The sequence below is a fragment of the Poeciliopsis prolifica genome, unplaced genomic scaffold (genome assembly GCF_027474105.1).
Source record: "Poeciliopsis prolifica strain line A6 unplaced genomic scaffold, Auburn_PproV2 SCAFFOLD092, whole genome shotgun sequence".
Classification (NCBI taxonomy): domain Eukaryota; kingdom Metazoa; phylum Chordata; class Actinopteri; order Cyprinodontiformes; family Poeciliidae; genus Poeciliopsis; species Poeciliopsis prolifica.
The window spans coordinates 535,761-558,586 of record NW_026562467.1 but is presented as its reverse complement, the minus strand read 5'-3'; the positions used below and the strand labels follow the sequence as shown (position 1 = coordinate 558,586).

The 22,826-nt window shown below is 42.8% G+C and overlaps 1 protein-coding gene across 1 annotated transcript in view; it reads left to right on the top strand.

Annotated features, from left to right (window-relative positions):
- The window catches only part of LOC129353523 (gamma-aminobutyric acid type B receptor subunit 1-like), a 100,587-nt gene that overhangs the window by 57,746 nt on the left and 20,015 nt on the right, over nt 1-22,826 (top strand). Inside the window, 5 exon segments of the mRNA XM_055022876.1 lie at nt 4,425-4,670; nt 6,484-6,547; nt 7,151-7,228; nt 20,092-20,156; nt 20,158-20,243. Of these exon segments, the coding sequence (XP_054878851.1) occupies nt 4,425-4,670; nt 6,484-6,547; nt 7,151-7,228; nt 20,092-20,156; nt 20,158-20,243 (539 nt within the window).

Sequence of the window (22,826 nt, the reverse complement as noted above, 5' to 3'; positions counted from 1 at the left end):
ATGACAGCAGGATAAAGACGAGACCAAAGCAAAGACATTCAGCCAAAACTGAAAACCTTTCATCAGCAGCACGGCATTGGAGGAATGATGCTTGGGCTCCTTATGCACTGACTCCTCTGTATCACAGACATACAGCATTTAAACTGCCAACTGAAAATCTCACAACGTTCTTTCTTTGGTCTCTTAGCAACCAGCACAGCCACATGTAGGTGCAACTTGGAGGTGTGTGCACTTTTCACAGCTGAAAAGACAATAAGGGATTCAAACACGAACGGTTCCTTCTGTTCCTTCGTCTTAATTCTTCTGTTAAAGGCGAACAATTAAGGCAATAAGGATGTTAACTTAGCATCCAAGCAGAAGACGGATAAACCTTTAAACTCTGTGGACACTCAGAAAGCTGCAGAAATGCTGCAGAAAAATACAGTTGCATTAAAAAACCACAGGTTGTATTTTGTCCTGCTGTCCAATTTTTCTGAAAGAGGTTTATAAAAAGGCTGTAGTTTTTGTGGCCTGGTCCAGGAGAGGAGGCAGCAGGAGTCGGATCTCCGGTCTGATCCTGACACCGAAACGGCCGTAAAGGACCAGAAATCACCACTTCTGAGTCTGTCCTGTCGGAGCTCTGCCGCTCGGCTCTCTGCGGGTCTTCAGTGATTTATTTCCAGTTTGTCTCGTTAGTTTCGTTCTGTATGCTGACGGATTTTTAGTCGGCTCTCCAGATGTGCCTCTGAGCCGTTTGGGGCGTCTGAACGCCACATGTTGTCGGAATTTATTTCATTTATCAGTTTTTCATCTGTAATGAAAAGTTGAAACAGTTTTTATCAGTTAAATGGTGAAAATGTTGTTTGTTCTGGACTGGATAACGATTCTGGCCTTATTCCGTGGCGTCTGCTGCGTCAGCCCTCCGTCACGTCTTTTCTCCTGGAGTTTCTCCTGGAGTTTCTCCTGGAGTTTTTCCTGGAGTTTTTCCTGGAGTTTCTCCTGGAGTTTTTCCTGGAGTTTTTCCTGGAGTTCTTCCTGGAGTTTTTTCCTGGAGTTTTTCCTGGAGTTTTTCCTGCAGTTTGTCCTGCGACGCGGTTTGAGCCCCCATCAGCTCCGTCGTGGTTGGAAACGTTTCGCTCTCCTATGGAATCCCCTGAGATGCGAGTTGTTCCTGTAAAAGCGGAGTGTTGGGAACAATATTGATAAGTCTTGGTGAACTGTGTGTGACCTGAATCCATTTAGTTTTGGGAATCCGCTGCTCGTTTTAATGCCTGCTTTTCTCATTTAGAAAGATTCTGGTGTAGCAGCTCAGATTCCCGCCGTCCTCTATCGTCTCACGTTGTCTCTTCCTCTCCGGATCCGTCCAGTTGTTGCTCTGATGATCTGTCTCTCTCCGTCAGCGTTCCCTCCTCCCACCTTCCTCCTATCTGCTCCTCTTCCTCAGCAGCTGCTGTTTATATTCCAGCAGCACCTGCCGCTACCTGCGGATTTAGCTGTCCGTGCGCCGCTCGGCAATTGATAAGAATTACAGCCAGACCTCCTGCTTACAGTCAGATCCATTCAAATTCAATTTCTAAGCTGAAATTGGCAGATTGGAGTGATGCTGCGGCCGAGCCGGAGCAGACTGTCAGCTGCCTTTCAAATGGCAAAAGCCGGGGAGGAATTTCAATCAGATGAAATTGACTTAACTGAATCAGAGGTGTGTAGGCCTAATTATCCTGAAAGGATCCAGAGAGACGGCTGCATGAATGGAGTCCCTGCTTTCAGGGGGTTTATCACAAAAGCACCAAAAAAAAACAAAACTGCCTGCAGGAAAAGAAGTGAGAAGCTTTCACTCTTTACTGTTTCTATCTGCTGTGTCTCTATTTAAATGGAGCTGTGGACTTTAAATCAGGTCAAATCAGCCGTTAACAAGGCGGTTCAGTTTGTTTCCCGTTTGTTTTCTTAAAAAAACGTCTCGGCCTTGTTTTCACTTCCCTGAAGGACCAGCATGCAGGAAAACATGGAAAAACCTTCAGCCTTTCAGGCTGGAAATGGAAACATGTTTTCACATTTTGTTTTATAAAATGCAATGACATGCTTTAGTTTGCAGTTTGTACACCTGCTGCACTGAAACCTCGTTTGTTCTCATGTTGAAGACAATCGCCCAGAAGTCAGAGGACATTTGACTTTGTGTTTTGATGATGTGCTGCAGTGAATCAGACGTTTTGCTGAGCCAAGGTTTCTCAAGTTGTCATAGTTTGTGACCCTGTGGGGTAAATTTACATGCAAATCCCATCCAGCAGCATCTCAAACCGAACAATAGAGTTAATCTCTCAGTTTGGGTTAAAAACCTGAAGAAAAGTCACTATTTGTTTAGATTTTGGGGAAAAAAATGGTTGTAAATGGTTAGTTGTGCATTAACGCCTCAGTAATGGCATTGTGATCGATCCAGTTATTGGCTCCACCCATATTGTTATTGATTTATATTTAACTTCATGTTATCTCCTCTGCTGCTCCAGTTCCACCGTCGTCTTGTCTGACCCCCCTGGCTGCAGATCAGCAGCTTATGCGTCAATAAAAAACCTCCGTTAATCTTTACATCTGGAAGCTGAAGAGAGCAGGCATGTTTGACCAAATGTGACATTGCAGCAGTCATCTTGGTGGGCCAGCTCTGAATGCTAATGAGCTTTAATAAACACATTAAACAGACAGAAAACAAGCGGAGCAGAGTGTGGGCCTCTGCGGTCACCTTTCCTGTCCCTCTCGGTCCCTCAGGCTCGCCTGCAGTTAGCTTAGCTGGCACAACTCTGATCCCAGCAGGCGTTTTTATTCCCCAATAAAAGACGGGGTTATAAGTGTGGTCAGCGCTGCTGTCCTTCACTGTTCCTGCAGGCCAGCCCAGCGACATGCAGGAAACGTTTCTGCTCAGTCTGACGAACGGATCTATGGCAAGCTGCTGGTGACAAATGTCCTCTTTGCCTTTGCCTTTTGATATGTGCAAAACATTCAGGTAAACCTGAGGGAACGTGGTTTTATTCCTGCACATTTGATCACTTATTTCCAATAATTACTTTTCCTCTAAAATGTGATTTTTATTGCAGTTTTGCAAATAACTTTAATTTGTTGCATAGCACAAAGTAAAATGCAAATATTTATACTTTAAAGTATCATTTAAAAGCATAGTGTGCAAAAGAAATAAATCTAACTTATTCCTATTCATACTTTTCAAAACATTATTAATAAAGAAAACAGACAGAAATAAACCTGTCTCTTTATTTCAGGTTTGAGACAGTCCATGGACTCATGAACAAGACCCCGACACGCTGCAGCTCCTCCACTGGGGCAGGCGCTCGTCCTCTGTGGACATTTCTTTCAAAATGTTCACAGAGGAAAAACCAGGAAGTGATTGATCAGTGTACTGACAGGAGTTTAACTGCCTGCGTGTCTCCCGGCTTCCTCTGGGATGGAGCCGCTCATTTCTAGTAGTTAGCTCAGCTGAGTTATTCCCTGTGAAGTCATAAATCAGTTTGAGAAATAACATCAAGCTTCAACCAACTCATCTGTGTTCCAGCTGGAAAACCAGTGGGAATTGCTCATTGTTGTACGTAATGACAAGGTTAGTCTTGTCATTACGCACTTAAGTAATTAGCACAAGCTAATGCTGCAATTAACATACTGAAAACTAGGAAAAGTTCAGCAGCATTCTCTGTATCTGAATTAATTAAAGGGAACCTATTATGCTCCTGAAATGCATTTTGATTGGTCAAAACAAGTTCATCACATTTTCTGCACAAAATTATTCTTAGCTAATGAGATAAATTCTCTTACTTTTAGCTGCTTTTGTCTCGTTAAACCCACATAATCTGCTGCTGGCCACGCCCCTTCACAAACAGATCCACAATTATGCAAGTATGCATCCTTGAAAAACAGAAGTGGAGCCTCCTGCAAAACCAGCAAGAATGTAGGGAGTGATTTGTGGAGGGTAAATCAACAACAAAGCAGTTGCCTTTTCCAGCAGCCATTGTACAGCCTATACATCAGTAAACCCAGCTGAGCAAATGTGCTGGAGCATTTCTGAGGTTGCCAGGTCATTCATGATGTCACATTCTGGAGGTTTTTGAAATGGCTCATTTTCCAGACACCAAAAAACATCAACTGGAAAACAGCTGGATGTGTTTAGAAGCAGCAGAAGCTCAAATGGAAAATGTGAATTTAGCACAATAGATCCCCTTAAATCAAACTGAATGAAGTTCAAATAAAGAGGTTTTACTGCAGTTTTTCTCCACACCAGGCAGCGTGCTGCAGTTTGAAGTTCAGGAATCCAATTTCCAAGTTCAAACTGAACGCATTATTCCAGCATGCTGCTTAGTTGATGGATTTCAGCCCTGCAGATTCGTCTCCGAAAGCTTTTTGTGTTAACTCGGTTGGACTTGTTTCTTCTCTTCCTGTCCTCGCTCCGCCAGACTTCACAGGAGTTTCTGGGAGCCTTGATGTCTCGTCTTGGGGGGAAGAACCCAGAGGAGACGGGCGGCTTCCAGGAGGCGCCGCTCGCCTTCGACGCGGTGTGGGCCCTGGCGCTGGCCCTCAACAAGACCGTGGCCCCCCTGAAGGCCAAGGGCCGGCGGCTGGAGGACTTCAACTACAACAACCACGACATCACCTCGGAGATCTACAGAGCCCTGAACACCAGCTCCTTCGAAGGGGTTTCGGTGAGTGCAGCAGGTCAACACGGGGAAGAAAGAGTCGGACTCTAACCGTCTCTGCAGATGTTTCTGGATCCACCGACTGATAAGCTCTTCTCTACTTCTGAGTGACATCTGTACTGAACTGGTGCAGGCAGAAGGGGAAGAATAATTAGGAAATTATTCTGACACTAATCTTGTAGGGAATCCTGACTGAATGTTAGGACAGAAATGTTTTTATTTTTATTGTTGGAAAGAGAGATTTGCTTTCAGAGCCTTTCTGGCTTCCAGCAGAGTTTGAGACACGAACCACTGTTTTAGTAATTAATTGATTAATAAAAAATTACATTCTATAGATTTATCATTAAACCACATGAACCTTTAAAATGTGCAAATGAGCAATTCAGGTCTTTTTGTTCAATAAGAAAAACATTTTGTTGGATTAAATACATCAGCAGATAAACTGAAGGAGTTCTGAGGAAAACATTTTATCTTTAATTCAAAATGAATAAATATTTTGTACAGTTTTGGCTTAATTACTGTTCTGAATGTTTTTTTAAGCCATTTTCTTTTTGAGTTTTGTTCTCCAGGTAACAATTAATCGATTACTAAACTATTTACTATTATTTCAATAAATACTGGCAATATTTTTGAACAGCATTCAGCCGACTGAAAGCTCTGCTGCTTTTTGAACTTTTTCTCATCATGATTTGAGGAAAAGTTTGTGAAACGGATCTGATCGGTGCGTCCGCTCTCGGCCTGGTTCATTGACGGCTCTGTGGCTTCGCATCAATATTTTCATCCTATGAAAGCTCGGTCATCGATTCCCAGCGTGACATTTACATTTGGCAGCTCATGTTGTGAACTTGAAAGGAGTCAATTGAGCGCACCGATTTCAGCGGCTGTGAACTCAAACAAAACCGCTGGAAACGCGCAGGCCTCTTCCACTGTCGGCCGGATTCGGTCCGGCCATTGGATAAGTTTACCGACTACGAGCTAGTTTTTATTTTTTGCCCTTTAAGTTATTGTCTTAATAACAGTAATAATGCTTGATTGGAGCCATGAGACAATGAACAAACTCCTTCCAGCTGCAAGCGGCCGTTGTTTTCAAACTTGGTACAAAAAGCCAGAAAGTTCAGAAAATACATTTATTAAATAATATCCATAGCCAGAGGCAGACAGAATGGCTTTTCCCCAGTTTTCATCACTTTTATAGGTTTGAGTACAAAACAACAAATACAAAATTAAACAAAACTAAGAGAGAAAACTCTCCAGTGAGCATGTTTGCTTTGCATTTAAAAAATAAATTGATAAAAATCTTGTTTGCAGTGTTTAGTCTTTGTGAGCGATTTGGCACATTAAATATAATTAACTCAATAAATACATGATGGAAACATCAGAAAAGGGAAAACAGACTTTAAAATTAACATCCACATTATTTTCCTGACAGGCCAAATAAACCAAATTATTTCCATTAATGGCACTCCATAGTTTGCCATTTTGGCGACTCCCAGATTATTGGGACTTTTTTGTTCTAAATTGACAAAGCGGTCCAAATGTCGTTCATTGGTCGGTCGATTATTGATCATCTGTCCAATAATTGAGTTATTAACATGTAGCTGCTAAATGCTAATCGATGCTAATCGTGTTTTTCTGATTTAAGACTTTCCAGCGGTGAAGCCTGATCAGAGATGCTCGATGTGTTAGAGGAGACGGTGTGTGTGTGTGTGTGTGTCTGTGTGTGTGTGTGTGTGTCTGTGTGTGTGTGTAGGGGTGTGTGTGCCTGTGTGTGTGCCTGTGTGTGTGTGTGTGTTTTCTAACCCAGTTCTGTCCTCTCCAGGGTCACGTGGTGTTTGACGCTCAGGGTTCCAGGATGGCAATGACCCTCATCGAACAACTGCAAGGTAAACCCAGTGAGACTCAGAGTAACGGTGCTGCAGCTGCTCTCAGCTGCTGCAGCTGCTTGCTGCAGTCTTGACGTTGTAACGGCGCAGGCGAACAGCCTTAATGCAGGAATGTGGTGACTCAAGGTTTCGCTCTAATTGGCCAAAAGCCTCTCGGTTTTAAGCTGTTTCTGGAAATGGCATCCTATTTGTCACCAGAGACTTAATGAGTTTCCCAGCTCCAGATAAGGTGGGGATTATTCTCCACCTGTTCTCATTGGCGTCCTAACGGATGAAAATTTCTAATCCGCCCCCTTGTCTCCGTGACGCTGTGGCTTCCTGCCGTGGCTTTGAGGTAATTTGACATCCAGGATGAGGCGACCTGACTGGAATGCCTGATCCGACCCGGAGCTCATCAGCATCCTGGTCCAGCTCTCTCCTTCTCTCCCCTTGTTCCTCCCCATGCTGCTTTTCATCCATCATTTACTTTAGCAGTTTATCTCATTTCTGCTGCTCTCGTGGGCTGCGCTGACGAAATACCTGCGCTATAAATACATGTTTACTAGCTCTGTGACAGAAGAACTTACACATAATTAGCTCCTGTTGTTCCTCTTGATTCTGCAGGAGGAAGTTATAAGAAGATTGGTTACTATGACAGCTCCCAGATGAACCTGAGCTGGTTCAACAACGACGTCTGGATCGGTGAGACATCCGACCGTCTGTCATCCAACTGTCTGTCATCCGACCGTCTGTCATCCAACCGTCTGTCTCCAACTGTCTGTCATCCAACCGTCTGTCATCCAACTGTCTGTCATCCAACCGTCTGTCATCCAACCGTCTGTCATCCAACCGTCTGTCATCCAACCGTCTGTCATCCAACCGTCTGTCATCCAACTGTCTGTCATCCAACCGTCTGTCATCCAACCGTCTGTCATCCAACCGTCTGTCATCCAACTGTCTGTCATCCAACCGTCTGTCATCCAACTGTCTGTCATCCAACCGTCTGTCATCCAACTGTCTGTCATCCGACCGTCTGTCATCCGACCGTCTGTCATCCAACTGTCTGTCATCCAACCGTCTGTCATCCAACTGTCTGTCATCCGACCGTCTGTCATCCAACCGTCTGTCATCCAACTGTCTGTCATCCGACCGTCTGTCATCCAACCGTCTGTCATCCAACCGTCTGTCATCCAACCGTCTGTCATCCAACCGTCTGTCATCCGACCGTCTGTCATCCAACTGTCTGTCATCCAACCGTCTGTCATCCAACCGTCTGTCATCCAACCTTCTGTCATCCAACCGTCTGTCATCCATCCATCCTGATTGAATGTTGTTGGTTTCTGTCTAGTTAAAAAGCCGTTTCTTCATCTTTCGTCTCATGTTTGATCTCAGCGTCTCGTTACTCTGATAATTGCCCTTCATTGCATTTATGTATCGGATTTAACTCTCATGTTGTGGTAAACCAGATCTCTCTGATCAACGGTTCCCTGGAATCTACACAATCATTTCAGAATATTACAACTCCGATGTCTTTTTCCAAATCTTTCAAGTCTGCAGCAATTTGCCTCTAAAACTCTCCACTGCAACTAGAGAAAAGCCTTTCAATACAGGCATTGCATTATGTTTTGAAAATGGTTGTGCGTTATATTGCAGCAGGCGGGCAGTTAATCGCACCGGGGCAGGGTAGAGTTCCATCAACGCATTTGTGTCAATCTGATGCACATTAAGTCCAATTGGCTGTAGTTGGGTTTTTCAGATGAAGGGTTATTATTGGCAGCATTCGCTGGCTGTCAGTCTTCAGGCTGCTGCTGCTTCCCCCGTATGAAGCTTTCTGAACAGGTGATGCTGTATTCTCTGAGCGGTTTGAGTAAATGCATCCCTCCGCTCATCAAGTGGATGTTCAAGTGGTTGTGATTTTCTGTAATTCCTGCAGCTATCAAATGGAAAAGAGAAGAAAAGCAGGTTTAAGGTTAAATGCTGCAAAAAAAGAGGATTTTTATGGATCCTAATGACCAGCAGAGAGCGTGACTAACAGTCAGTGCACTTTTTTTAATGAGCAGGAAACGTTTTAATGAGCTAAACGTCTCTGCCTGACACCTCACAGGCAAACTGGACCAGAACGTCTGCAGCTCAGACCTCACCAACCGTAATGTTGCCTGGGAGTCTGCAGCCTGTCTCCGACTTCGCAGTGAAAACCCGTTAATGTTGATTTACCTCAAACACCACGGCCAGCGCTGCGCCTGTTTACTGGCCTGGCTGCTCCCTGCAGAGGTGACATACTTGTTCATGGACGGAGCGTGTCACTGATCAATCCTTCGTGTCCCAGTGGCTCACAGAAAGCTGCTCTTTTTCAGGCTTTTAAGGAAACAGGCGCCTGCCAAGGCTGAACTGAGTCCTGAAGAGGCTCAGATTCCAGGTCAGCGTCCGCGGTGAAGCATGGTTGATCCGTAAACATGTCTGACTCTTTGCGTTGCCTTGTTGCTATCAGAAGCCTCTAATGTGTGAGAAGCAGCTGAGTTTGCCTCAAAAGGGTCAGATGTGATACAAAACGTCTTTAATTGCCTCCGTTGACAAATTGCCCTGCCTTATTTTCTGCAGCCTCATTTTGGTTTTGACTGTTCACCACAGAAGGCGTCGCCATGTGACATCTTTTTGTTGGGAGGAAGTGAGTAATTTCCTGCTCTTTGGGGCTGACTGCGTTCAGGGAAGTCTTCCTCTTGAAGAGTGGAGGAGTGGGAGGAGGGGGGCTTGAATTGCTCCACGCTGACAGGGTGGAGTAAACAGAGCGGTTCTCCATTTAACCCCTCCAATCATTTCACTGAGGTCTTACCAGCCCTGCTGCCCCCCCTGTTGCCCCGCTGCCCCCCCACACCACCATCCTGCACCGCGCTGCACTTTCTCACTCGCTGCGCGGTCGCCCTAACAACCGCTTCGGCTCGGCTTTTCTTCTAATCGCTGTGGCAACTGTTTCAGAGCCACAGGGTCTCCATGGCAACAGCCTGTCCCGATTCTTTCATCCAGGATGGAGGATCAATAGGATCAATAGGATCAATAGGATCAATAGGATCAATAGGATCAATAGGATCAATAGCATCAATAGGATCAATAGGATCAATATGATCAATAGCATCAATAGGATCAATATGATCAATAGCATCAATATGATCAATAGCATCAATATGATCAATAGCATCAATAGGAAATAGGATCAATAGCATCAATATGATCAATAGCATCAATAGGATCAATAGGATCAATATGATCAATAGCATCAATATGATCAATAGCATCAATAGCATCAATAGGATCAATAGGATCAATATGATCAATAGGATCAATAGGATCAATATTATCAATAGGATCAATAGGATCAATAGCATCAATAGGATCAATATGATCAATAGCATCAATATGATCAATAGCATCAATAGGATCAATAGGATCAATATGATCAATAGCATCAATATGATCAATAGCATCAATAGCATCAATAGGATCAATAGGATCAATATGATCAATAGGATCAATAGCATCAATAGGATCAATAGCATCAATAGGATCAATATGATCAATAGGATCAATAGGATCAATAGGATCAATAGGATCAATAGGATCAATAGGATCAATAGGATCAATAGCATCAATAGGATCAATAGGATCAATAGGATCAATAGGATCAATATTATCAATAGCATCAATATGATCAATAGCATCAATAGGATCAATAGGATCAATATGATCAATAGGATCAATAGCATCAATAGGATCAATAGCATCAATAGGATCAATATGATCAATAGGATCAATAGGATCAATAGGATCAATAGCATCAATAGGATCAATAGGATCAATAGGATCAATAGCATCAATAGGATCAATATGATCAATAGGATCAATAGGATCAATAGCATCAATAGGATCAATAGGATCAATATGATCAATAGGATCAATAGGATCAATATGATCAATAGGATCAATATGATCAATAGCATCAATAGGATCAATAGGATCAATATGATCAATAGCATCAATAGGATCAATAGGATCAATAGCATCAATAGCATCAATAGGATCAATAGGATCAATAGGATCAATAGCATCAATAGGATCAATAGGATCAATAGGATCAATAGGATCAATAGCATCAATAGCATCAATAGGATCAATAGGATCAATAGGATCAATAGGATCAATAGCATCAATAGGATCAATAGGATCAATAGGATCAATAGGATCAATAGGATCAATATGATCAATAGGATCAATATGATCAATAGCATCAATAGGATCAATAGGATCAATATGATCAATAGCATCAATAGGATCAATAGGATCAATAGCATCAATAGCATCAATAGCATCAATAGGATCAATAGCATCAATAGGATCAATAGCATCAATAGGATCAATAGGATCAATAGGATCAATAGCATCAATAGCATCAATATGATCAATAGGATCAATAGCATCAATAGGATCAATAGGATCAATATGATCAATAGGATCAATAGCATCAATAGGATCAATAGCATCAATAGGATCAATAGGATCAATAGCATCAATAGGATCAATAGCATCAATAGCATCAATAGCATCAATAGCATCAATAGGATCAATAGGATCAATAGCATCAATAGGATCAATAGGATCAATAGCATCAATAGCATCAATAGCATCAATAGGATCAATAGCATCAATAGGATCAATAGCATCAATAGGATCAATAGCATCAATAGGATCAATAGGATCAATAGCATAGGATCAATAGGATCAATAGCATCAATAGGATCAATAGCATCAATAGGATCAATAGGATCAATATGATCAATAGGATCAATAGCAATAGGATCAATAGCATCAATAGGATCAATAGGATCAATAGCATCAATAGGATCAATAGCATCAATAGGATCAATAGGATCAATAGGATCAATAGGATCAATAGGATCAATAGCATCAATAGCATCAATAGGATCAATAGGATCAATAGCATCAGGAGCATCAGTGCTGCAGACACAATGAGTGAAGGACAGCTGACATCCACACCCACTCAGGAATACTCCGGCTTCCTGTACGTTCATTCACTCACATCTATAACCTTTAGATTCCCATCACATATTTAACATGGTAGCATAAGAGGCCAATTTGTGTAGCGATTCTCCAGAGGGAACGACGGCTCTTAACTGGGTTCATGTATGAAAACCTTTAGACAGAGGGAAAATGTGAGGTTTAAATCAAAACGTTGCTGAGACACTTTGGTTCTGGAGCAGGACGGATCCAAGTCCTGCTCCAGAACCATGGCTCTGAAAGTCTAAAAAATGAAATGCACTTTTATCTAACTCCAGTCCGTTTGTGTAGAAAGTCCGGTTCGTTGATGGAGCTGTGAACTCTGGTCTGGCTACAAACGAACTCCGGGTAGGAAGTGGACTGCAGCGCAGGGCATTCTGGGTAAATGGTTTGACAGTGAAGTGTGAAAGAGAACTGCACCAAGTGAAAAGTGTTGGACCTTCATGTTGTCAATTACCTGGCCTAAGTTAGAGTCAGGTGTTTCCTACTGAAACTGTTCTGGACAAGCTTTAGATCGTTTGTCTCGTTTCTGGAGGGAAACAAAAGCTCAACTCAACTGTTGAGCATCTTCGCTTCAGATAAATGCCACAAACTCCAAAATGGCAGCGTTTTTTTTGCTAATCCTGAAACCTTCACACCTGAAACCTGCTAGACAAAATGCTAGCTTGGCTAACTATTAGCATCCCAAGCCAGGCACTAAATAGGCTCAAGAAACGAAACTGACGTTTGAATCTGGGTTGTTAAATAATTTCAGGCATGATAAGTTGTGATTGTGAAATGAGGTGGTGACTCATTGTTCAAACGCGCTGCTATCTGCGTTGTGTTTCAGCGCTCCATGATTGGCAGCTCATTAAATATGACCAGAGGTTTACTTTGAATCCCAGTCACTGAACCAGCTGAGCCTAAAATTAGGCGTCCACAACTTACAGCCTTTATACACCAGAAAATTATTCTGTCATTTTCTTCTTGACATTGCAAATATTTTAAAACTAAACTTTTCCTGAGAAACAAAGATAAATGTAATTTAACAAAAAGAAAGTGGGTGATTTTTCCACTTACCGCCATGACTGGCTGAGTTACACAGTAAAAGGGGAGAAACTGACGGATCTCATTTAAAGAAAGCATGTTATGTTTTCAGTAAAAACATTCAGAAATCATTTCTCGTGGGTCTGAGTTGTGAAACTTGGCTTGTGAGACCAGAGCGGCGAGCCGCAGCTGACGGTTCAGTCCGTCCGCTGGTCTGTCAGCCTCCCTGTTCTGTTGACCAGATGAGCCAAAGGCTAATCCAGTGTTTTGCTGAGTTAGATTGGAGTTGGCACCGAGGTCCAATGAGCCTTGTCATTTCACATCGCTCGGCTGTCTGTTCGCAGCGCAGGCCGGATCTGGAGCTGGTGTGAATTTAGCCTCCACTCCATTCTGACACTTTCACTGCACCTCATGCTTTTTAAAGAACTCCAGCACTGTGACACGTTGGCTGCCTTCAGGCTAGTTGTTCTCTCTAATACATTCATCATTGTTGGTTCTGGCTCCATATTTAGTTGTCTGTTTTGACTTTGATGTGAAGGTGAAGCATCTTATTCAGTAAAACCCTCTGAGGTCGATGTTGGATTATGATAAACATCACATTCCTCTCACTCCTTACATGAAGAGTAAAATTATGGGTCAATGCACAATTGTGCAGCTTTGTCATTACTGCAGGCTGAATTTGCTGCTGAAACGTTCGACAAAGATGGACACAAGCACCTCAGTGCTGCAAACAGTAAAGGATTTTGATGAAAACAAGTCTTCAGAAGTCTTCAGAAGTCTTAGAAAGTCGTTAAGAACCCTAGAAGGAATTTAAAAGCCTCTAATATTTTCCTCTTGTCTGTCATAAAGCCTGATGTTAGTTTGAAACGGGTTTGAAGCGGCGTTCTGTTGGGAAACACTAAAAAGCTGAGATCAAAAATGTTCCTGCGCAGTAAACAACCTGATTGTTGCTTTGAAAATGACAGTGACAAACCAGTGAAACAAAAAAACCCAACCTTTGAGCAGCTAATTCAGATCCAGATATTGCATAAATTAACCCTTTCATGCATCGTGGTCAGTACAGTGGACAGCTTTCTAAAAACCATGTTCTTGTGCTTCTTCTGGATTTTTATGTCATAAATGCATCATAAAATACACTATTAACTTCTGGCCATCAGCTGCAAATGCAAGAAATTATTTTTGTTAAATCCAATATGGCCGACAGTGCCTCCTTCTATAGACGACTCTCGCAGGTAAAACAATATTGACATCAGATAAACCCTGAAAACAATACAACTGATGTATTTTTCAAATAACAACTTTGTATTTGGAGAAAATTAAAACTGATCACCTAAGAAAAAATTTTGTTTTCTACAAAAAAATGTTTTCCATTTTTTATGCCTTAAGAAAATCAAATCAAATAATTGGAAAGAAATCCTGACACTAAGGATCATAATTCATGCATGAAAGGGTTCAATACATTTCTTCACAAAACTGCATCAATGTCTTAATAATAATTAAAATAAGTAAAGGAAATGTGTAGTACTTATTGTTTTATTTGCTGCTGGAATTATTAAGACGTTCAGTTTGGTAATCGGTTGTAACGAGACTTTGTGACACTAAGACGGAACAATATTTCTTACCTTTATCACTTTATCAGGGGAAATAATGTCATTATTATTATGGATGATAATAATAGAGGGCTGTTCTAAGTTGGAGACGCAGCATCTGTAGTGGACTCTTGTTTTGAAGTATGACAGGAAATGGTTCCTGTGGATGCTGTTCTGTGTTTTTGTACTGACTGCTGATCAACTGGAGATTAAAACTTGAAACAGATCAAAACCTCAAACAGGAAAAGAGAATTTTGATGTTTTTTAGCATTTGGACAACAAGCTTTAGTTGCTTTATTCATGTCTGGCGCGTCTTCCCACATAAAATTACTTCTTTGTGTTCATTACTGTTAGCAAAGTGTTGCCACATGAATTCATTCCTTGTCGTTTAGTTTCTTGTATTTTGTTCTGTGTGCATAAGATCATAGATCATTATTCTCCCTTTTGTTTGAGGATCTTCAGTCTCAGTCGGATCCTCTGTGTTCATCAGTCTCCCCCTCGCCCCCTGGACCCTCAGCTCCCTCTGCCCCCCTCTGCACCCTCAGCTCCCTCTGCCCTCAGCTCCCTCTGCACCTCAGCTCTGCACCCTCCTCCCTCTGGCCCCTCTGCGCCCTCAGCTCCCTCTGCACCCTCAGCTCCCTCTGCCCCCCTCGCACCCTCAGCTCCCTCTGGCCCTCCTCTGCGCCCTCACCCTCAGCTTCACTCTGCACCCTCAGCTCCCCTCCCCCTCTGCACCCTCAGCTCCCTCTGCACCCTCACTCCCTCTGCCCCTCGGCCCCCCCACTGCACCCTCGCTCCCTCTGCCCCCCTCTGCACCCTCAGCTCCCTCTGCACCCTCAGCTCCCTCTGCACCCTCAGCTCCCTCTGCGCCCTCTGTACCCTCTGCGCCCTCGGCTCCCTCTGCGCCCTCTGCACCCTCGGCTCCCTCTGCACCCTCGGCCCTCGTCTCCCTCCTCCCTCGCTGCCACAGCTGCTCCTCTCCCGCCGCCGTCGCTTCATCTGCTGCTTTTGTGACGTTTCATCACTACCTCAGTATTTAAGCTCCTGGTTTTTCATGGCTCATTGTGAGATTCTTTCTTTTCTTTGCCCTTGCTCCACTTTGTGGAGACCCTACAACTTTCTCCTTTTATTAAACCTTTGAAAAGCCTTTTCCAGTGGCTCTTTGCTTTGGCCCAAACAAAACATTACAGAACAAAAGAAACAACCAGTATGTGTCAGTCTGACTGGGACTGGATATTTTCTCCACTAAACTCTCATTTCTTTTCTGATGAATTGGTGGATTTTTCCACCTGAATCTGGCATCGGAGAAACATTTAAACCTCAGTGTCTGGAGGAAATCTGATGTGTTCAGATGAAAAAGTCCTGCAGGGCTTTTGTTCAAGATGGAAATAAGTAATGATAGGCCTGTTGCTTTGAATTATCTTTGCGAAATACAAAAATCTTTTGATAAAACTATAAATTGGTGTTTGTTGGTTGATTATGTGTCGGATCTTTAGAAAAGTTTTGAGATGTCAATCAGCCTCAACGCAGAGATTCAGCCCTGATGAAGTCTGACAGCCGTTTACGCTCCATCAGCTTTCAGAGGAATTTACTCATCTGAATATTGATGTTGGATTAATATATGCTCCACAGACAGTTATGAAGTGCTGCTAGCTGGATATCAGGGGTCTTAAACCGCCACTGTTCTACACTGATGCATTCTGGGTACAGGATGAAACAATCTTCACCCACTTCAAAATAAGAGCATGATTAAAAACATGTTTAAATAATTCTAAACATTCAGAAAACCAAAACTTTGACAAATATGTTTAACTTCATTCAACTGAAATTTTACAAAACAGTCAAATAAATGAAAGTCTTTAGTTTCACAGCTGCCAAAATTGCTAAAGACGTCAATGAAAAATTATCTCTGATATTAGCGGATTAACAGAAGTTAGCATGCCACTGTTCTCAACTTTGGTCATCATAAGAAAGCTGAACTGATTATGTTAAAAGTTGCCCAACCAGCTCAGAGTCGCCACCTGTTGATTGAGTTTGAAACTGCAACCAGTTAATAAAATTCTTAGTGAAAAATCCTGATGACAATGTGGAAGGTAACACTCTCCATGCCATTAAATCTCTCTCCCTGCTCAGATGTCACCAGCTACGTACTCGCTGTGTGACTGAGGTGACAAGCATCTAAAACAGAGCGTGATGGGCGTCTTGACGCCCTGCAGGGACGACGCTCTGACACTTTCCTCTGACATCTGACACATCAGCTTCACGCAGCGCTGACGCTCCTGCTCTGCTTCCCCTCTGACATGCACACACTCCTCGCTCCGCGCATGCAGAAAGGCTTCCCGCGGCCTCGCACTTGAGCATGCTCACTCATGCTTGAAGTCTCGATCCACAAACGTGGGGATTTATTTAGTCCACATTTGCATATGCTGTGCTCAGATGAACACGCATGGATCTGCAGGCAGGCGCAGATTCATGCAGACAGATAGTCGGAGGCTGCTGGCTGAAAAGAGACTCCCTGTCCATCTGCCCGTGTTTGAACCACTGAGGAGTTCTTCTGGTGTAAAGCTACGCAAGCATGAATAATTCGGTGGTTAATACACACATTCCTTCACCACTGAAGCCCCTGGTGTTTTATTTAGAGTTTCACTCTCGGTGGGGAGAGGTTTACTCAGCGCAGAACGAACAACCTCTGACTGCGTGGATAAAACAAAACATGGAGGAGAGGTCACAAATCTCAAACTCAGCTCTGGAGTCTCACATTATGTTTTATTAAATGGAAATTCTGACCTGTTAGTTCTGATATCAGACTCACTGAGGATTGCTTGGATGCAGAATTTGTTGGGATTTTCCTTTTTGTGTGCCGGGAATTCAGCTCTCATTCCCAGTAGCCATCATCAATCCGCTTTAATCCAACACCGGTCCGTTTGCCCAGAAAGTCCGGTTCAGTCGGCCCAGTTAGGATGAACCACTGGTTCGGTTTGAGTGCATATGTGAACAACAAACGAACCAGAGACTGCTCCAAAAGCAGGAAGTGGACTGCAGGGCATTCTGGGTAAATACAACCAAAACACATGCGCTAGCATAGCATTAGCGGTGGAAATGTCTCGTGGTTTTTAGCCAAAGACAAAAGAGAAATCCACTAACCGCTAAAATGTGACGCTGCTCCAGTTTTGCTTGTGAAGACGAAGGTTTTGCTCAGTGTCTTCTTCAGAGGTTTTTGTGTCGGTTTCTTCAGAAATTCTTTATGCAGCGCCCCCACAGGCGAGGAGGGGAACAGGTCCCTGAAACGCTCTGCTTGGTTTGAATCAGTTTAATGGAAAAAAAACCACAGCAGCTGGAAATGGATCAAATGTTGCAACTTTGATCCTTAATCAAACCCAGTTCACTGGACATCTGGTGTGAAAACATCCTAAATCTCAAAACTCGAGTCTCACAAACAGTTTCTGGTGTGAAACTGGAGGTGGAGCCGGAATGGGCCTCATGTTTGATCCAAACCTGAGTTTCATCATCTGCTCCTGAGAACCTGCTCATGTTGTCTGCAGTTACACAATTATGACCACAGACTCCATAACTGAATTATGATGTAATACTAAGTAAAATATATTTAATATCTTATTAAATAACCGAAGCCTTTATTTTGGAAAGATGACCTTGGTAATATTTATTGTTTAGGGGTAAGAATAAAGCAACAGAGAAACCTGCAGGTCGTCATCATGCAGCCACACAGTGAGCAACATGAGCAGAGAGATTAAAATGTGCTAATAAAAGTCATTACCGTGACAGCTAATAAAACTCCTGGAGATTAGAGCTGGACACAGAGAAGCAAGAACGTTCAGAGGAAATGGAAACAATGTGAGACGTTTTGGAATAAAAACAGTTTGTGTTGTTCTTCCATCACCAGGAAGCTTTGGGGACATAGTTGTAGGTCATTGACACATTTACTGGATCACTGTTTGCAGGTGTTGAATGAAGCAGTTTGTTTTCGCCAGTGTTTGCTGCAGTGGCTCTGCTGCAGTGCTGTAGTCTCAGTACTCTGGGGTGGGGGGTTGGACAGAAAAGGCCCGTTGCTCACAAACTGTAAATACAGCAGAGAGGCAGAGTCTGAAACTCAGATCTGGAAAAACAAAATGCTCAGTTTAACTGAGGAAGCCAGAAACCAGAGGGATTTATTTACTGGTGCTAGCTGTCCAGGCTAACTGCTGCTAGCCATTACAGGCCAATGCCACGTTGTTTATCAGATACATTCACTGGAGGGAGAAGTTCAGACATGATGGACATAAATGGGAATGCAAAACTCTTCCACCCATGGTTTTTACCCAGACACCATTTAGAAACCTATTAACCAATCAATCAATTATCAGTCCTGGTTTCGGACTGCAGGAGGAATCTGCAGAGAACTTAATCACCTTGCAGGAAGGGCCCGGGCCGGACTCAAACCCCAGACCTTCCTGCTCCCAGGCAGCCGCCTGAGGCTCCGACTCATTTCTCCAACAAAGGAAATCCAAGTCACAGAGGGAATTTCTCCACAAATAAAAGTTTTTCCTGGTAGCAGGTTCCCAACATGGAGCCTCCAGGACGTAGTTAGTGTTTTTTCTCTGTAGTGCCGGCCGGCCAGGCCCCGGCCCGGTCCGGTCCCACCCTGGTCCGGTCCGGTCCCGTCTCTTACCTGCATTTGTTAAACACTCTCTGCTGCATGCTGCAGCTCATAATGCTGCACGAGTTGCGTGTCTGACCTTCGTGTTCAGGCCAGACGCTGAATTTGTAGCAAAGGTTGCATAACTGCCAGAGCCAGACAGAGTGAAACGGTTTGAGAGAACCTTTAACCTTGGCCTTGTTGTAAAGGTTTTTACTCACTCACCTGTAAACACACACACACACACACACACACACCCACACACACACCCACACACACACACACACACACACACACACACACACACACACACACACACACACACACACACACACACGAAGCCATGGAGTCAGAGCTGCTGTGCAAAGTGTTTGCCATCTGGAGCTGCTTGGGGTTCAAACAAACTGCTGTTGTGAGGAAATGAAGGTTCTTCTATTCCCAGCTGTTGTTCCTGCATCTTAAATGAGGCAAAATGTGAAGATTGTCGATGTTTTCATGAAGGTCACAGAGAAAAGAAACAGATATTAAACATCAACATGCTGGATGGAATCTGATCGAGACTGCAAAACAGACTGTCTGTCCGTCTGTCTGTCCGTCTGTCTGTTTGTCTGTCTGTCCGTTTGTCTGTCTGTCTGTCTGTCCGTCCGTCCGTCTGTCTGTCTGTCTGCCTACTGACACTCATTGCAGCAAATCTGCAACAGAATGGCTGAAAAGCAAATGAATCAAGTTGTTGCTTTGGTCTAGTCAAAGCCCAGACCTCGGTGTGACAGAAACGGTGTGGAGGGAAGCAGAAGTGACTGATCCATCGGTCTGGTGTGATGACTGTTGGTTGGTTGTGTGCCGCTGAACTGGATAAACCTACAGCAGTAAATCTTCTGTTTGATTCGAACAAATTCAGGAGGAAAACAGAAACTGAACGTAAAAAACTGTTTTCTCAGCCCTGCTGCTCCAAACTCCCATGACAGTTTGGAGGGAAGCTACCTCATTTATTTGTTACATTTATTCTGTTTACTCAGCAACCGTAGCATCAGATCTCATAGTCAAATTTATTGAAATGTCCCCCAGCGCTCTTCCACTCGGTTTTTTATGCAGTGAGTCGCAGAGAACAGACCAGCTTTAAGTCAACGTGTTTCTGTTTTCTATCAGTTTTTACAGATTTTGCTGTTTGTAAAAGTGGAACTGAATTATTTTCTATCATCTGAAACTCTCCGTGTGTCAGACCTCTGAAGGCTCTTTGGTTTCCTGTTCAGGCGGGAAGCCTCCGGCGGACCGGACCGTGGTTCTGGAGGAGTACCGCCTCTTGTCTCAGAAGCTGTTTTGCGGCGGTGTCCGTCTTCGCCGGCCTCGGCATCCTGCTCGGCATCGTCTGTCTGACCTTCAACATCTACAACGGCAACGTGCGGTGAGTTCACACAGCAACACGTCCGTCCTGATAAAACTGAAATATTCATTGGAACAATATTCCTTTCTCCTCTTATCATTTTTTATTTAACGTCGTTCTGTTTGCATCGCTGACGGGTTCGCAGGAAGTCCGGATGATTTTCCCCTCACAGACTTATGACAGTAAAAATGCATTTGAAGAAAATAAGGCTGATTCAAAACCAAACAATGTTTTTATTTTCCTTTGCAGTCAGCCTCACTTTTGTTTTCTGAAAACAAAAACTAAAAGTTTCATCGTCTCTGGTGAAATTTGCTTCTTTGCTTGGTTTGTTGAAGATAGACTGACTGTTGGACCAAAACCAAACATTAACGTCTCATTTAATCACCAAATGTTAATTTATAAATAATGCACATAGATGCATTAAAAATAAAAGACTATAGTTTATTAGTAAATGAAAACATCCTGGACAGAGGAACTAGTCACCAATCTGCCTTCAGGTCTGGAAAATCTCATGTTTCCTGCAGCAAAACTTTCCATGAAGTTAATATAAATAATCAAATAAAACTGAATCCTTTAAAATGGAATTAAAATCTTAAAACATTGGTGAAAAGTAATGTTATGCTTAAAAAATGTAAGAAATGAAGTTTTTATCTCTGCACTTACTGGTTTTTAACAACATTTATCTGATGCGAAACGAGCCCAAACAATCATGCCGCCTCCACCGTGCTTCACCACTGATGTGAAGCGTTTCTGCTTTCCTTCCCACATGCAGACGGGTGTAGAGCATTAGAATAAGAAGAACAGTAGAATAATGACCAGGAACCTGCCTGTTTTTGGTTCAGTCATGTTTGTAAGTGGAGGTGAGCAGAGCAGAGTTCGTACGTGAAGCTTTGCTTCGATAGTGCAGAGGTGAAAGCGGGAGGACTGCTGATGTCTCCAACACACCTGGAGTCTTCTAATCATTCCCAGCATTCCCTCCTTAAGTGTCAATAATCATTTTTTGGATTTGAATCAGAACAAGAATACATTTTTCCTCTTTTGAAGTCGGGCAGAGATTTCTCTGGTGTTGCTGCAGGTTTTGTTGTCGCAGCTTAAGCTCAGCCCAGGACCAAATGCAAATAGAGCTGCTTTAAAATAAATATCTTTTGCACTGGGATTTGCAATGTTATTACACGTCTGAGCAGACAGGTTTTTTAAGGTGGTATTTGTATGTTTAACTGAGTCAAAGTGATTTTAAGTCCCTTAAGTCTGGAGCTTAGCGAAGCCTTTGGTGGAGCTGGAGAGGTTTGTTCCTCGGGGAATCTGCGCCCGGCTCCTGCGTGCCGTTCAGACCCCTCTTCCAGCTTTGATTACATTTCAAACACAGTTTCACCCAGCGCTGCTCTCATCTGCCAAACAGTGTGAGTCAGATCAAACTAAATATATTCACTAAGCTGTTTTCTGGTAGAGGGCAGAAACAGAATCGATCAGTTTTAGGAGCAAGAAAAACAGCCAGGCGAGACGGAAGAGCCTGACCTCTGACCTCTGCAGGCCTGCAGCAACGTACAGGAAGAGACATGAACTGGAGTAGATTCAGAAAACAGATCCTCCGTCCTGGTTCTGCTCCGGTTCTGGGACCCAGACGGTGCGGCTGGTTCTGAGTCTTCTCCTCATACTCATGGCCTCTTTGGGAGAAGCTGAAACCAGAAATAAAATACTAATTAAATGCAACAATTACAGAAACATAAACAAATAGAAACTCTATGAATGTCTGAGAGCCAATATAAAACATTGGACTTTCTATTGTAACAGTTCAAATACAGTTGAATATAAATCACAAAAATTACATTTTCTATCTTTCTAAAAAGCTCATTTCTTCACATGTTTGAGTTTTAAGTCCTTTAACGTAAATTCAGTTTTGAACATACTTAAAGCTTCTGTATTAAAATAGTTATTTAGTTGGTCTAATGTAATGGAACATAAATGTAATATTTGAAACGGAGCAGTCTCTGTTTTCTTTGTCTCTGGTTCTGGACAAACCAGACGTCAGGGATGGAACTCAAACTCCAGCAGCCTTGCAGATCACATTTTTTCCTTCCACTCAACTTTTCATTAACACACATCAATGCTTTGGGCCTGCTGTTGAACATTTCTCTGATTTATTATCTGTAAGCCGTAAAGATCAAAATGAACAGAAGCAAAAGCTTGAAATAAATTACAGCTGTGATGCTCCTGTCCGATACCAGACTCCCGTTTTGATCCATCTTTCTGCTGCTATTTGGATTTTACTGCAGTTCTCCTGCATTGACTTTCCGTTTATCTCTATTCAACCACAATCTGTCAGAATAAACAGAAAGCCTGTGTTTATTTCCAACAAGAAATGAAAACATCATGATGATGTTTACAGAGTGTTGCAGCATATTAACCTTTTCAGGTCAGAGGAAAAATCAGCTTCAATTATTTCATGATTTACAGGAAAATGGCAAAACAAACAGGAAATTGACCTTTACATGTTTATAGATTTTAACAGCAGTTTATTTTTACATTTAAACCGACTAAACCTGCAGAACTGAATCCAGTTCCCTTATACAAATATAATCATTTCCTGGATGAATTATAATTAAA